At 39.2% G+C, this 16072-nt stretch overlaps 1 protein-coding gene across 1 annotated transcript; it reads left to right on the top strand.

The window, feature by feature from the left end:
- Positions 1–969: 969 nt before the first annotated feature.
- Positions 970–13439, top strand: LOC131234534 (isoeugenol synthase 1-like). Its single transcript, XM_058231475.1, has 3 exons — positions 970–1066; positions 11944–12078; positions 13191–13439. The coding sequence occupies exons 1-3, from the start codon at positions 1046–1048 to the stop codon at positions 13437–13439; spliced, it is 405 nt and encodes a 134-aa protein (XP_058087458.1). The 5' UTR covers positions 970–1045.
- Positions 13440–16072: the final 2633 nt, after the last annotated feature.

Raw genomic sequence — 16072 nt, 5'->3', positions numbered from 1 at the left:
ATATTTGTTTTTCGCCTTCATCCAAGTCTATGTGAACAGATTAGATGGAAGATAAATACTATGGTGGGCCTACGAATGTTTTAACGGTGAGAATCATTGTCCCACTGCTATTTCTGGTGTGGTCCACTTAAGCTCTGGATATGAATAATTTTTGGTACTATGCTCTAAAATGATCTCACAAAATGGATGAACGGTTTGGATGTAATAAATACATCATTTTGGAGCCCATGTAACTTTGATCTCTTTTCAACCGTTCGTACAACTGGGAGCTCAAAGAGATGCAACGCTCGTCTTCGCACGACACATACCCACACCAGCCATATACCTGGTGTGTGGTACACCAGCCAATCCACTTCCCAGGTCAGTATGCACTGTCAGGCAACTGAGTTTATACTTGGGAGGAAAACTTTTAAAAGAGGCTGCGGGCTCACATACGGGTGGCCAATTAAAACTTGCCACCTCAGTTCACCACCACTGAGGTAGTGTACTACCCAATCTGCGTCTATACCTTTTAGGCTTCTACTCCATCCAGCTATGCCATGTGTATGGTTGAAGAAGCCCTGAACTATCCTAGAGTAAAAAAAAAAAAAAAAACCTACTTTTGTACATATACTTCTCCATCCCACTCTCCCAAAATTCTCAATCTAAATTCGTCTATCCATGCATTGCACGCCCACTTCTCTAGTTTTCAATAATTGGTGGGCCTCTCTTTGATAATGGCATAAAAATCACCAGCGGCTCCGATCACGTGAGAAAAGTTCTTTTATGTTAACCACTAGTGATGGCCAACCAAATGGTGGATCCCACGAGCTGAGGGCATTAAAATACACCGGGTGACAGTCCACATCCTATAAGTAGTCGTTCTTCCTTTCCCTCCTTGAAATATTTATCCTCCTAGAAGAGAAAGAACAAAGTAAGGGCCATAGCCACTTAAAGCAAGATCCTGATCATTGGAGCAACTGGCTCGATGGGCCATCGTACATATGTTTATTCACGCCCCACTACCGACTCTTCCAGGCTAGAGTTATTACAGGAACTCGAGTCCATGGGAGTGAAGGTTTTTCAAGTACGTGTTCTCTTAATCTTCAACTTAGAAAAACAAAAGAGGAATTAAAATGTTCAGTTGCCTTTTTAGGCTTCGCCTCATGGTGATCTGACTGCATCATACAATGAGTTGGCACTAAGGTCTAATGGGAAGTGAGACGCCCCAATAATTATCACCATCCCATCATGTAGACTATATTTCTGGGTACACATTAAACTGTCCAAAGCATCTCAATATCTTGTACAATATAGTGTAAGCGGTCCACTTCTATGATAGTTGACCACCGTTTACAAAGGAAAAATTACAATTAAGCATCAATAGTTTTTTTTTTTTTTTTTTTTTAAAAAAAAAATTATTCAGAGCTATAAAAAATCTTCTACAACACTAGTTTAACCAAAGCAAGTAGAACATGCGGTCAGCATGTGGTACACGGGAATACACTTTATTCATCAGGTGATAGTGATAACCTGTATATTACTGTAAAAAGAAATCATGCAGTCCGCAACCTTACTTTACATGCTTGGCATCCCTAGGACTAAAGAGGGGTTTGCCGAACAAGAACCACATTTCAACCTAATAAAAGCCTAAGATGAGCGACATCTATGGTAACAGACATCTTATTCATGTGTTGTTGCCCGTCTGAGTTTGAATCAGGCTGATTTTTTTATGTTCCAATAATCTTGGTGAGATAAATGGGTTTGATGAAATACAGACATCATCTAGATATGCACACAAACCTATGGTTGGCATTCCATCCCCATTGTTTCTCGTGGTATGTTCTAATCAATGGATCAAAAAGCATGCGAGCCGTAGTTGTAATGAAAAGTGTTGGATTCTAAGTCCTTATCCTAGCAAAGAACTCAAATATTAATTAAATTGAGGTCTTCCCTCGAACAAATGGGACAATAGAGGAGAAGTTTCCAACTAAATCCCCCACAACACCTTTTATAAACACAAGGTGCAACACCTGAGCCTTGAGTTCATTATATTTTACATGCCACAGCTGCTCAGCCCATAAGGGGAGACTTTATGGGCCCATTTGGATACCACCAAATAAGATATATATATATATATATTCTATTTACAACAGTAGATAAATGACTAATTTCAGATAAGTTTGGTTTAGGATTAGTTACAAATAAATTTTTTACTTTGAAGTACTTAATCATTTCAGTTGTTAATTTTATTTTAGTTTAGTTTTTCTACTTTTCATAAGTGGCTGAAGAGGGGAATCAAGAGGGACTAAAGAGAGGAGAAACTAATGAGTATGATGTTTATCAATCGTACTTATCTTCATAAGTAGAAACTAATATAAGCTACTTTTTTAAAAAGTTAAAAAACCAAAGTTATTTCCTTCTAGAAGAGAGCTATACAAAAGGGACTTCGGGCGGTCCCCACAACAAAAAGGGGGAAAGGCCCGCCTATCGTGAGAGATACACAAAAAGAAAACTAGAAGCATCGCTCCCTAAACAATCATCAAACTTCCCTCGGATTACCCAGCTCCACACGATCAAGAAACCGCAGGCCTCTTGTTATGTGAGGGAGGTTCGCCGAGGAGTGAATAAGCCAATGGGCTTGGCCATTACTACCCCTATGCACCAGGTCGTCGGCCACCCCGTTCGTTTCCCTAGGACAGTGAGTGATGGATATTTCCAACCAGAGCATGAGGCTCTTAATCCTAGCCCACCGGTAGAACATGGATCCATGAGGGAGAGGATGCCCCTTTGATCATATTCACCACCGCCTTGGAGTCGCTTTCCACCTCCACCTTTGAGAAACGCCTCTCCATGCAAAATGACAGCCCCTCCCAAATCGCCCTAATCTCCACCCGGGAATTTGTCCCAAAACCATACCCCAAAGCAAAGGCGAAGAGGATAGAACCTGAGCAATCCCTAGCGACGCCGCCTCCTCCTGACAGGCCTGGGTTTCCCCAGGCCAATCCATCAACATTCAACTTGATCTAGCCCAGTTTTGGCTTTGCCCACCTAACCACCTAAACTGCCCTCCTATGAGGAATATCGCCGAAAAATTGAAGCCCCACGATAGTTGCAATTGAAGCTCTGTTTGCACAATTGGTGGGGGGAAGCGTGGAGCCGATCTAGTTGATCCACTGGAGGACTTGGGAAATAACTTTAGCAGCAGAAGGCACGACACCCTCGAATCTTGCTTCATTTCTGGAAAGCCAAATTTCTGAGAAAATGAACATGGGGAGCAGGCCCATTAAAATATGACTGTGATCCGTTTGCCAAGCCGAGGCCCACCATCTAAAGGCCCTGCCGAATGCTGAGTCGGAGGCAATGAAGTAGACTTGGAATATGGGCTGGAAGTGGTTCCATACTTCTGATGCGAGGCCGCTTGAGGAGAACATGTGGCATAAGTAGCTTATCTTAAACAACTTACGATCCAAACATCCCCTATATGTAAGCCCCTAGGGTAATATCAACATTGTCCACAACTTGGGTGGGCCATACTACATGGAACAAAAAGGATGGCTGCCAAAAATGCATTTATGTGTGGTGCCCACTATGGTCTATTTTAGTCCTGAAATTCTTAATTTTCACACACTTTGTAATGATTTATATGAAATTTTGGAAATTTATATACTTCGATAATTTAGGGTTCAAATCACATTTGATAGATGGATTATGGATAATAATTGATCGTCACTTGATCAATTTCAAGGGACAACCAATAATGATCTTGATCCGACCATTCATATATTAATTTATTAAAATTCTTAATGATCACATTTATTGGTCAATGCGGCCCAGTAGATGGTCAGATCGATCATCAAATCTGAATGTCTTCGTCATCATCTGATGTTCGGATTTTGATAGTCGGTTCAGATCTAGTTACATCTCAACCATACAATGGTTCAATACAATAAATCAACACATGATTCGTTGTCTATTATTATCTCAGATTGATGCAACCCATCCAATGGTCCGATCGGTTTAGAATTTAGGGTGTTAATTAATTTTACTCTTAAGAATCTGCTAAACATTGATCATTTAATCACGTGTCTTAGATTAGGTCATGCGATTCTTTGCACTAAGTTGTAGCTTGTGTAGAGAATTATATATTTCTCAATTTATAATCAATACATTAATACTTGAATTATCCGATTAATCTGAATCGTTCAATACTATTATCAAATAGAATTACTCTACCTTATTCATAGCTATAAGGAAATCATGGATCTTTATTAATCAATGTGGCCCATCAAGTGCTTGAATGATTTCAAATCCTTGAGATTATCATAATACATCTACTCCGACGAAATTAATGGACCACATGAATCACTTCGTCTATATCCAGGTTATGAGAAATAATTTCGTACATAGAAAGCCTAATGCCGTTGCGTAGAAATTATAATAAGTATATGATTTAAGACCCATGATGGATGGGTAGCTAATTCAAGCCATTCATCATTTATTAGAATAGGCTCAATTTACCATAAATAGTATAAAGTAAGGGACAAGATTACCAACTTAATAAGCTTATGTCAAAGATATTCTCCTCTCTCCCTCTCTTTTGCATAGAATCTCTTTTTTTTTCTTTCATTGTTTCTTTTAGATAGGATAGGACTCTCTCTCTCCTTAAGAAGGAGAGTTAGTTCAATTAAGAAAAATATGTGGGGAGATAAGATAACGGATAAGGAGAGATGGGAGACGAGGAGAGATACAGATCTCTCTCTCTCTCTCTCTCTCTCTCTCTCTCTCTCTCTCTCTCTCTCTCTCAAATTTCAATTTTATATATATATACACACACACACACACATACGGATAAGGAATGCTCACCTATGCACCAGTTCTCATGACTTCTCATGAGAACTTTTTCAGAACTCATTTCCCATGATATGAGTGCAAAATCTGAACCGTCCATGTCATGCAGAAGCACCCCATTAAACTCCCAAGGCCTAACGCTCACCTTTATCCAAAACTTTGGTTGGCCATGGCAAAGGAGAGAGACAAATCAAGGGAGGAAATTGTTTCCTTTGTCCATGGCCCACCAAAGTTTTGGATCTGGGAGAAGTTGGGCACTAGGGGTTTCATGGGTACTGCACCACATAGATGGTTCAGATTTTACGCTCATATAATGGGAGACGAGTTTTGAAAAAGTTCTCACAAGAACTCCTGAGACTAGTGCACAGGTGAGCATTCCTCTCTCTCTCTCTCTCTCTCTCTCTCTCTCTCTCTCTCTCTCTCACGCACACAATATATATATATATGGATGTTAAAATATTTGCCAGTGGATACATGGATGTTAAAATATTTGTCAGTGACTTTCCCACGATTGGTCCCACATCAAGCAAGAACATCTAGAAGCATATTGATGGTCTACATTGCTAATTTGCTTTGGCTTGCCTGGAGCATTAAACATAACAACGAACATTTTCACAAGGTGTGCTGCCATCTCATGCACCTTGAGATTAAATTTCAACCCATGCAGATCCCACATTATGCTTGTGGACCCACAATGCAACTATATATCCAAATCCCATTAGGAAACATGTAACCTACTTTTGGAGGGATCAAATCCCACGGAAATGACATGAATTGGTCTTCCTTCAGTGCTTATGATCAGCAAGTTACAACTATTGTAGCGAAAAGCTATTAAAAAGCTACATAAATAGGCAAAAGATATGAAAATTTTGTCTTTTATAGTTTTTACCTCTTTTCTTAGTAGTTAGCTTTATTTTGATTAGTTGAGAGATTTAAAAATTATTACTCATTAGTTAAGCGTTATTAACTGTTTATTTAAAATGTTCGTTGTTGTGAATAAAAAGGACTATCATATGCAGGTAACCTATGATTAATTGATTTCATAAAATTTCATTTTCATTCATTTTTGTGAAACGAACAGATAAGGCTTTATATCCCTTGGATTTTTGTTAGTATGTGTAGAAGTGTGAGCCCTCAAGATCTGACAGTCTACACGATATGGAACCTCCACAAAGCTGAAGATGAACGGGCCAGATCCAGCAGCCCGCCGATTCACTACTGGAGCAAATTGATCTAATCACCCCTCTGATTCTACGGTATAGATGGCCTTGGATTACGATCTATGGTTTAGATCGTCCCAATGACAAACTAAATGGACAAATTTCAGTATACCACTTTTCCTATTCTTTTACTCTCGTTATTCCTTAATGATTTTTTCACAAGAGACCCTCATCCTATTTATAGGAAGGGATGAGAGTTTGGATGAGACCAGAAGTTATTCGGTCTATCTCCTCATCTTATTCAAACTTGAATTTGAAAACTATCTCTTAATGGAAGAGGTCGGAAGAGGCCTAAACTCATGGGACCCACCCACTAGTGATTGCCCACCAGTAGGCCCCACAGACCTATGACCAACATCTTCCACTTAATTACATTGTGGGATAAGCAAAAAAAAATCTATCCATTTAACTCGCCTAATAATAATCAAAACCAAATATCACAATCAAAAGAATCAGAGGCGTGGGACTAGCTGGATCACTGTAATCTTCTCGCAGGTGTTAAAGTACTAAGTGACCACCGAACTAGTACTCAATAACTCAAGCTTTGCAATGCTTGTCCTAGTCTGCATGACCATAATGGATGGAGTTAACTCCCGATCTAGAGTACTCAGCCAACATATGCACTTATCCAACTTATGGAGTTATTCTGAAAACTTGATTTTTCACAAACTTTGACTAAAACCAATTTAAAGCAATACTTATGTATATATTTTTAAGAAAAAATATTGTTTGCAAAAGTCTAATAAAAATAACTCGATACTGCCGGTGGATAAGTCCTCAAGTGAGTATTTATAGTTCTAGAAACTTAGTGTAGCTATCACGAGATCTTCCCCACACAAATGTGTAATTTGGAATCAATCAATCCGCTTTCCTAGTGTAACTGAGTCTGGCCAATCAAGAACATTTCATCATAGTACACTAAAGTAGTGACACTCATTTTTATCCTCTTATACACAAGAAGAGGGTAGCTAAGGACACAAAGAATCACCTACGGGACTGGCTACTCACATGTTGCAATGATTAGATCGAATCAAAGCAATATGTAGGTAAAAGGTCTCAGCACGTGGCTACAATTCACGTCGTAAAGTAGATAATACTGGGTGTATGTTAAGTCTACAATATGCAGGTCATTCTACATGAGGTACGATTCATCTCATAACCTGGCTATAAATTTAGGACATAACATTGATTGCATTAAAAAAAAAAAAAAAGAATGGTGCAACTATGTTATTCGACTTAATCAGTCTCATCTTCAATCTTAAAAGATTGCAGGTGGATATGACTCACTCATATCCTTATCCTTTATTATTCATAATAAAGAGAAGTTCATACCTCAATGCATGAACATAACCCCAAATGTACTTCTCTTGTATATTCAAGGTTGGTCAACCTATGCGAGTGGGTGACCGGCCTGCCGATAAAAATAGAAATCCTACATGATCTCAAGGTAAATGCTGATGATCTACATGCCTAGTTTATATTAGTACTCAATACTGAATAAATGGAATGTGTTATTCATTAATGAAAGATAAAAGGTACTAAGTACAAGCATATCACTCAAGCGTTCCTCAATCCCATCTACCTGACGTGAACCTGAAATAGATCTCTGGCTATAGGTTTCGTCATGAGATCAGCCATCATCTCCTTAGTACGAATGTAGCTGAGGACGACCTTCTTATCTCTCACTTGATTACGGACGTAATGATACTTGATATCAATGTGCTTGGACTTCTGGTGGTGTTTAGGGTCCTTTGCCAAGTCAATGGCAGAAGTATTGTTTATCTTCAGCGATATAGGCTGACGAACGCTCGGTACAACACCCAAACTTAGTAAAAATCTACGAACCCTTCAATGTACATGCCCGAAATGAATGTCGATACTTTGTCACTTTCATTAATGATTACTCGCGCTATGGATATGTGTATCTCATCTTATATAAATCTGAGACTTTATATTGTTTTCTTAAATATAAAGCTGAGGTGAAAAATCGACTTGAGAAAAATATTAAAATCCTTTGATCTGATAGAGGTGACGAGTATATATCTGAAACGTTTAAATCGTATTGTGAAAACATTGACATTTTTAAGCAGTACACAATGGCTTACATTCTACAATAAAATGGTGATGCAGAGAGAAGGAATAGGACACTATTGGGCATGGTTAGAGCGATGATGGCACAAGTCAATCTCTCTACCACATTCAGGGAAGACGCATTGTTAACAGCCATCTACGTCCTTAATAGAGTCTCATTTAAATCTATTCATAAGATCTCATATGAGATGTGGTCTGGGAGGATTCCTTCTCTAGCCAACCTACGCCCTTTGGGATCTTTGGGATATGTTTTGCTACCTACTCCGCATAGAGGTAAACTTGATAATAAAACCATTGAATGCGTGTTCATAATGTACAATATGCATTTAAAGAGATACGTTCTAGTTTATGAGGACCATGGACGATGGATTAAAATAGAATCTCATGACGTGACCTTCATTGAATATAGATACCCCATCCGAATGAAGCAAAAAGTTTCAATAGAACTCTTTGAAATATCTGATGTATCTCAGGAGAGTAGGAGTTCTGCTTCTTAAAATAATGATGCTCCTATAGTTCATCACGACAGTGGGAGGGCATCTCAGCAGGCTCCTGAGTTACGTTGAAGCAAAAGAGAATTGATTCCCCGAAAATACTTCGATATTAAGGGGCAAACATTCTCTTGTATTGCGGTTGATGGTGATGAACCCGATTCTTATCAAGATGCATTATTATCTTCTAAGTTGGCCGATTGGATGACTGCTATGGACGAAGAGATTACTTCAATGGAGAAGAATAAAGTCTGGGAACTGGTTGATTTGCCTTCCAATCATAAAATAATAGGTAATAAGTGGGTACTAAAGATCTAAAGAAAGACAAATAGTATAGGGGACAAGTATAAAGCATGATTAGTTACTAAAGGTTTTATACAAAAAGAATGCATTGATTACGAGGAGACATTTTCACCTGTTGTAAAGTTCTCCTCAATCTGCATAATCTTGTCCATTATCGCAAGTTTAAACTTAGAGTTATATCAAATGGATGTAAAGACCGCATTCTTAAATGGTGACTTAGATGAAAATATATACATATAACAACCCATGGGTTATGTGGACAAAAGGCATCCAAAGAAAGTCTACAAATTCTTGAAATCTATCTATGGGCTGAAGCAATCTTCAAGATAGTGGTACATGAGGTTCCACTTAGCCATCACTACTTTTGGATTCACAATGAGTGAAGAAGATCATTGTATATACATGAAATGGTCTGGAAAATCTTTTCTGATACTATCTCTATATATAGACGATATCTTGCTAGCTGGTAATGACCTGCAATTGTTGATATTGACTAAAGATTAACTATTCTCGAACTTTGAGATGAAAGATCTTTCTGAAGCCAACTATATTCTTAGGGTAAAAATCATCAAGGATCGCCGTAAGAAATTTTTAGGCTTGTTTCAAGCCACCTATATACAAAAGATTTTAGAGCAGTTCAGGATGAAAAATTCAAAAGCTGTTGAAACCCACATGAATAAAGCTACTAAGTTAGACAAAAAATCATGTCCCCAAACTAAAGCCGAGAAATTTGCTGTGTCCTCAGTACCTTATGCAAGCGCAGTAGGGAGCTTAATGTATACTATGCTTTAATACCACTGTTAGTATGTGCGGAAGTTGTAGCCCTCAAGATTTGATGGTCTACATGATATGAAACCTCCACAAAACTGAAGATGAACGGTCCAGATCCAGTGGCCCACCTATTCACTACTGGAGCAGATGGCTCTAATCATCTCTCTGATTCTACGGTATATATGGCCCCGAATTACGATCTATGGCTTAGATCATCCCATGGACAAACTAAATGTACAAATTTCAGTATACCACTTTTCCTATGCTTTTACTCTCGTTATTCCTTAATGATTTTTTCACGAGAGACACTCATCCTATTTATAAGAAGGGATGAGAGATTGGATGAGACCAGAAGTTATTCGGTCTTATCCCTATCTCCTCATCTTATTCAAACTTGAATTCAAAAATTATCTCTTAACGGAAGAGGCCAAAAGAGGCCTAAAATCATGGGACCCACCCACTCTAGTGATTGCCCACCAGTGGGCCCTATATGCCTATAACTAGGGGTGTACATGAACCAAGCTAGCTCGGTTAGCTCACTCGACTCAACTCGAAAAAGCTCGATCAACTCGGTTCGAAGCTGAGCTCGAGCTGATTTTTTAAGCTCAAAAATGAGTTCGAGCAGGCCCCAGCTCGACTCGACTCAAATCGAATCCAACTTGAATCGAACTCGGATTGAACTAGTTTGGTGACTTGGTTACTTTGCCATTGATGTTGCTCACCAACTATTTGATAAAATGACTCAACGAATGTGGCTGGTGGCAAGGAAGGTTTGGTTGGTGGCAAGGACGGTTTGGCCGGTGGCAAGCAAGGTATGTACATTAAACAAATACCTTTTTCTCTTCTTTTTTTTTTTTTTTGTTTTTATGTTACTTAGAAGGTGTTTGATAAAACACTTGTAAAACCATTGCCTCTGTTTGTAAAACAGTGGGTTTTTTAAGTTGCAGTTTAGGTGTTTGTGGAAATGCCTCAATGGCGAACTCAACTTGATCTTGGCTCGAACTTAGCCCGAGCTAGCCCGAGCTGCTGACCGAACCGAGCCGAGCTGGCCAGTCAGGCTTGAGGACCGAGTCGAGCCGAGTTTGAGCTGAGGTCAGCCAATATTCAAGCCGAGTCGAGCTGAGGCCAGCTCGACTCGGTTGGACTCGATGTACACCCCTACCTATGACCAACAATTTTAGACTCTTGGGTTTTCTATTGATGAGAAAGGTAACCATCTCACTTTATTATTGTGATATGTTGCTCAGTTACTCACCAAATCATTGTATCATTTATCAATCCTCAATCATCATCATTGATCTTCTCATCATGGTTGAAAATTGTGCTTGTTGTTTTGAACAATACGATCGAACTGCCTTCATCAAGTGATTTCTTTGCATATAGATTAGTTTACAAAATGGTGTGGCCCAACTATGCTAGTTTTGGCATAAACATAGCTAGTAGCCCCATAAAAGAAGTAAACCTTTCCTTGCACTAAGCTAATTGCACAACATCATGCGTCGGGCCCACATCCGCTCTCCACTAGGTGTGCCCTTCATGTTCCTAGGGTGTCTTAAAAAATCAATCCAATCCAAAACACGGATGGGCCACCCCACAGGGAACATTGGGAGAGGAGGCCAAATATTAAAAACCATCAAGAATGTATGTAGGGCCCACTGTGTTATGTATACGCCATCCAATCCATTGGGATGAATGTACGTTTTAAAAATCTAGGATTCATACAGGTGGTCCACACGTGATTATGGATTTTAGGCATAATTTTATAGGCCCACCCAAACGGCCTGATGTCGGTGACGCAGACTAAAGATCAGGTACACTTGATGGGTGGAGTGTAGGATACACACACCAAAGTGGGACCAATACACAACGTTGTGGAATAAGCTTATTCTACAAGCACCGTAGAGAACTGGACTAACTGATCATATGTGCCAAGAGCACAATTTTCAGGTTAAGAGGAATTCAAATAATGACTTGTACCTGTATGGAAACTGTTCAAGGGTGCATTTGGTTTCACCGAATATTATGAGATTTCATGATATTTTCAATGATTATATAGTCTAATTTGTGCATGGTATCCTGAACTTTCGTGATATTTGCTGCAGCCAAACGCACCCTAGAAGAAATACCTTTAAGCTATATCTACCATTCGATGTTGACATACCCATATGTATGTTATTTAGTTTTTCCATCATATTTTCTCTAAGAACTTTTTGTTCGTCTGTTTTTTTCTGGAATAGGGATATTTGGATGAGCACGATAAGCTTGTCTCTGTGATTCAAGAAGTAGATATCGTGATCTCTGCGCTTGCAATTCCTCAGCATGAAGAACAACTTAAAATCATAGATGCCATCAAGGAGGCTGGTAACATTAAGGTAACTCATGATGTCTAGAGAGCTACATGGGCAAACAATGAGATTTTTAAGAGGCAACACATGTGAATATGTCACGTGTTGGCAATATCACGCCCAGTCATTAAATCATGAACCCCCCCACCCTTAACTTGACTCTTGCTGTTACATCTTTCGCCTGCGTACAGATCATCTAATGAGTGGACTGGCCTGACTTTTGGAACTAGGCACATGAAACTATGGGCAACAGGCTTTGATTTTGTTGCCATGTTGTTCCATGTTGGCACATTTGTTGTGGATTACCTCTTATGGCAAGGTTGGGTCAACCCATGGCCCAATAATGCAAGAGTATTTTCACATTGGGCTCGAGTGGAGTTGCCTACGGGATACAAGGGCACACTCGGGGTGGGCGGCATGTGGGAGTCAGGTCTCACCCGTGTGAAGTGAATGACTTATGTGAGGTGGTACCCATGTGATGTGGGGCACACGAGGGGGGGTTGGCCGAATTCCTAACCCATGAGATGTAGGGCCTGGGCTACGAGATAAAGTGATTGATTCGCCATGCTCTATCAGTTCGAGCTTTTAGAGAAAGTGGCTAATTGTCCCACGTCACCTAACCTGCTTCTTAGCTGGGTTTGGGCTACATTTAATTCAGGCTCAAGGCTAGAAAATGAGCCCATTTAGATAAATGGATTGAGCTTGGGTCAATGGGCCAGGCCAGATGACCTAAACTGGCTGACCATAACCCAAAACGAACATCTATGGTATAATTTTGACCTTAAGACTGTAATTGGATGTTTTGGTGTAACACTTCTACTACAAGTATTGCTTACAGTGGATTGTGGTTCAGGTTAGGACTAGGTTAGAATTAATCAAGAGGAAATCAAGAAAAAACTGTGATTATGTTTTCTATTCATAATGAGGAAGTAGCCTTCGAACTCCAATTACATATCTTCCATGTCCAACTTGAAAGAAACATAATCCCATTTTGGAAGATTCTAAGGAAATTACACTTTTTTAAACTAATAATTCATCTGTTAAGTGCATCCAAGTGCACTGTAAATTTCTCACTACGTTTATCACTTAAACTAAAATATTTCCCTCTCATTTCTTTTTTCCTGACTATTGCCTGATAGAGGTTTGTCCCATCAGAATTTGGTTGTGAAACCGATCGAGCATCTGCGCTCCCTCCCTTCCAAGCTGTCCTCGATAAACGGAAGAAGGTACGAGGAGCCACTGAAGCATCTGGGATCCCGTACACCTTCATATATGCAAACTGCTTTGGGGCATACTTTGTTGATGTTCTATTACATCCCCTTGAGAAAAGAGATGTTCTTGTCTATGGCACTGGCGAAACAAAAGGTATTTACAAACATTCCCAATGAGAAATGCCAAGGTGATCAAGGCAAACATGTATAGAAAAGGAAATCAAGCACAAATAATGCAATATCCAGCCTGTATACTGGGTGGGGTCCACCAGAATATGCCATTGGCACAAAACTAAATCAAGTCACCAAGCTCACCATGAATGTACATTGTTTTGTGCCAATGGCACAAAACTAATCGCCTTGATACTTTCCCAACAGCTAATGAACATTTCCAAGAGTAACATTCTCATTAAGATCTTGAAAATTGAAAATAATGGCCTTTATATTCTATTTTTACTAATTAATGATTGCACAAACTGACTCAGCGGTGCTGAATTTTGGGGAAGATACTGCTGCCTACACTATCATGGCCATTAATGATCCAAGGTGCCAAAATCATATTGTCAACTGCAAGCCTGCACAAAACATCGTTAGTCAGCTGGATTTGATCTCACTTTGGGAGAAAAAGACCGGAAGGACTTTGAAGAAGAAGCTGTGGCCCTTTCAAAGAGTAAGAATTTTAGAACAGCTCTATCTCATCTACAATTCTCTTTTTAGTTAGCGGAAAAAGCAGACTGAGCCATCTCCCTTCCCAAGGAGTCATTTGGATGCCTGTAACTTTGAAGTTGGAAACAAGTTACACCTGAAAGTGAATTTGAGGTTGAGTTATTTACAGGCAAGTGAAATCGCTTCTTTTACTCAGGATTTCAAATGCACCAAAATGTTGGAAGTGACTTACAGCTTGAAACTCACTTATAGGCGAAATTTTCTATCCAAACACCACCTGTAAGTTACCTGTAAACCTTTTATAACTAAGAAAACTTACAGACATCAAGAATACTTCTCAGGAATAGATATGACATCCTGAATAGGTATTCTCCTATGCTTGCCACAAGGTTAATAGCATTTCGGATCGCCACATGGTAAGTCTCACACGATGAAGTCTGTTTGAAAGGTGGACGCATAAACATTAAAATTCTACGAATCAGATTTAAACCCATAGATTTTCTTGCATGCATATGTTACCAAGTTTCTAAAAACAAGAAAAATGGATGGTTGAGATTATAAGTCCACTAGCTTGCACTGATTCATTGTTGTTCCTTCTTTGATGAAGAAAGTTTCTGTTTGTTCTATCACCAATAAAAGGGATGAGCTCACAGTCCTCTTCTTGCAAAACTATAGGACTGGTAGAGAGAAGAAATCCAAAACTGTTCTCTCAATGGACCACAGTGATGATGGAACCAGAGGGAAGGGATCAGATCTCTCTTCTCCCTCTTCTTTTCTCTCTATTTTCTCTCTTTTCCTCTCTCGCCTCAATGGAAAATTCAAGGAAGGAGGGGCATGTGACTGTAATGTTATTTCCCCATGGTGATAAGATCATATATAGGAGGAAATTGGGGCTTCACTTGAGAAGCAATGTATGGTGGTCTTAGCACCCTGGACTTTGGTATGCTCTACATATAAAAAGTCTATAAACGTTAATTCGTCTATCTCATGCATCCAAATGGATCCACATTCATCAATTGTCAGTGGCATCTACTGTTGCCTAAAAATCCCATGCAAGTAGAAGAGGTGGTGTGTGGAGTTATGCCTAGAAAACTCTTGCTTAAAAATCCCATGCAAATAGAAGAGGTGGTGCGTGGAGTTATGCCTAGAAAACCAATATAAGTCTTATCCATTGATAATATGGATGAGATATTGCCGCAGGGATAAACGTGATGAGGTCGATCACCATCTTCCTCAGTGATAACTACTCCGAATCCACGGAACTTCTCCGCACTCCTCACAGAGATTCCTCAAATCCACGAGGGAAAATAGGAATATAGAAATAAATTCTAATAAATTCGAAACTAGATGGATTGATGATAAAAACGAAATTACAAACCTTTAAATAATAATATCAAACTTAGGAAGAAGTTTCATAATCAAACTCCAACTCAAACTCCCTAAAAACGTGGCTTACTATAAATGGTAAACTAACTATTTATAGACGGTCATGATTTCTACTCTTTCATGGTTTTCGGCCAAAAATATTAAGTGTCCAATTTGGCCTAACCACGTTATTCTCCTCATTTTAAAAATCCTTTTTGATATTGGGCATGACTCCTAAAGCTCAAAGGATCAAGAGTTATAATCGAATTAAAAATTACAATAAATAGTAAAAACGAAATTGAAGTAACAGTCCACCTCTAGGTGCTTGGTTTTTTCATGGAAAACTTGGTTGTTGGCTATGTGTGTCATTGTCTGATTATCGCAATGAAGAACCATTAATGCTCCATTTTGCTTTTCTTTTCTCTTTTTGAGTCACCTAGTTTCCCCCCATAAATATACATAACCTGGAGGTGGATCGTCTATTTGTCAATGAACCTGCCTAGCTGTGTTAATGAAGGATTCAACTAGAAGATGTCCTTTAGGTCGGTAAATAATCCCTTATCCTAATGCTCCCTTTAAGTATCTTAGAATATGAACTACGGCCTCCCAATGTCAAGTCATTGGTTAGTGCACAAACGTATTCACCATTTCAATTGCAGATGAGATGTCTAGTTGAGTAACAGTGAGGTATATGAGCCCGTTAACCATCCTTCGGTATTTTCCCGAGTCCTCGTATATATATAGCTCGCCTTGATGATCAAATAATTTATTATTTGGAC

This window comes from Magnolia sinica, chromosome 19, assembly GCF_029962835.1.
Source record: "Magnolia sinica isolate HGM2019 chromosome 19, MsV1, whole genome shotgun sequence".
Taxonomy (NCBI): domain Eukaryota; kingdom Viridiplantae; phylum Streptophyta; class Magnoliopsida; order Magnoliales; family Magnoliaceae; genus Magnolia; species Magnolia sinica.
The sequence above is the reverse complement of the archived record's forward strand: the minus strand, read 5'-3'. Positions and strand labels throughout refer to the sequence as shown.

Coding starts and splice junctions, on each gene's coding strand:
- LOC131234534 (XM_058231475.1), top strand. CDS start 1,046: ATGGGAGTGAAGGTTTTTCAA. Junction 1,067..11,943: donor TGGGAGTGAAGGTTTTTCAA/GTACGTGTTCTC, acceptor TTTCTGGAATAG/GGATATTTGGATGAGCACGA. Junction 12,079..13,190: donor AGGAGGCTGGTAACATTAAG/GTAACTCATGAT, acceptor ATTGCCTGATAG/AGGTTTGTCCCATCAGAATT.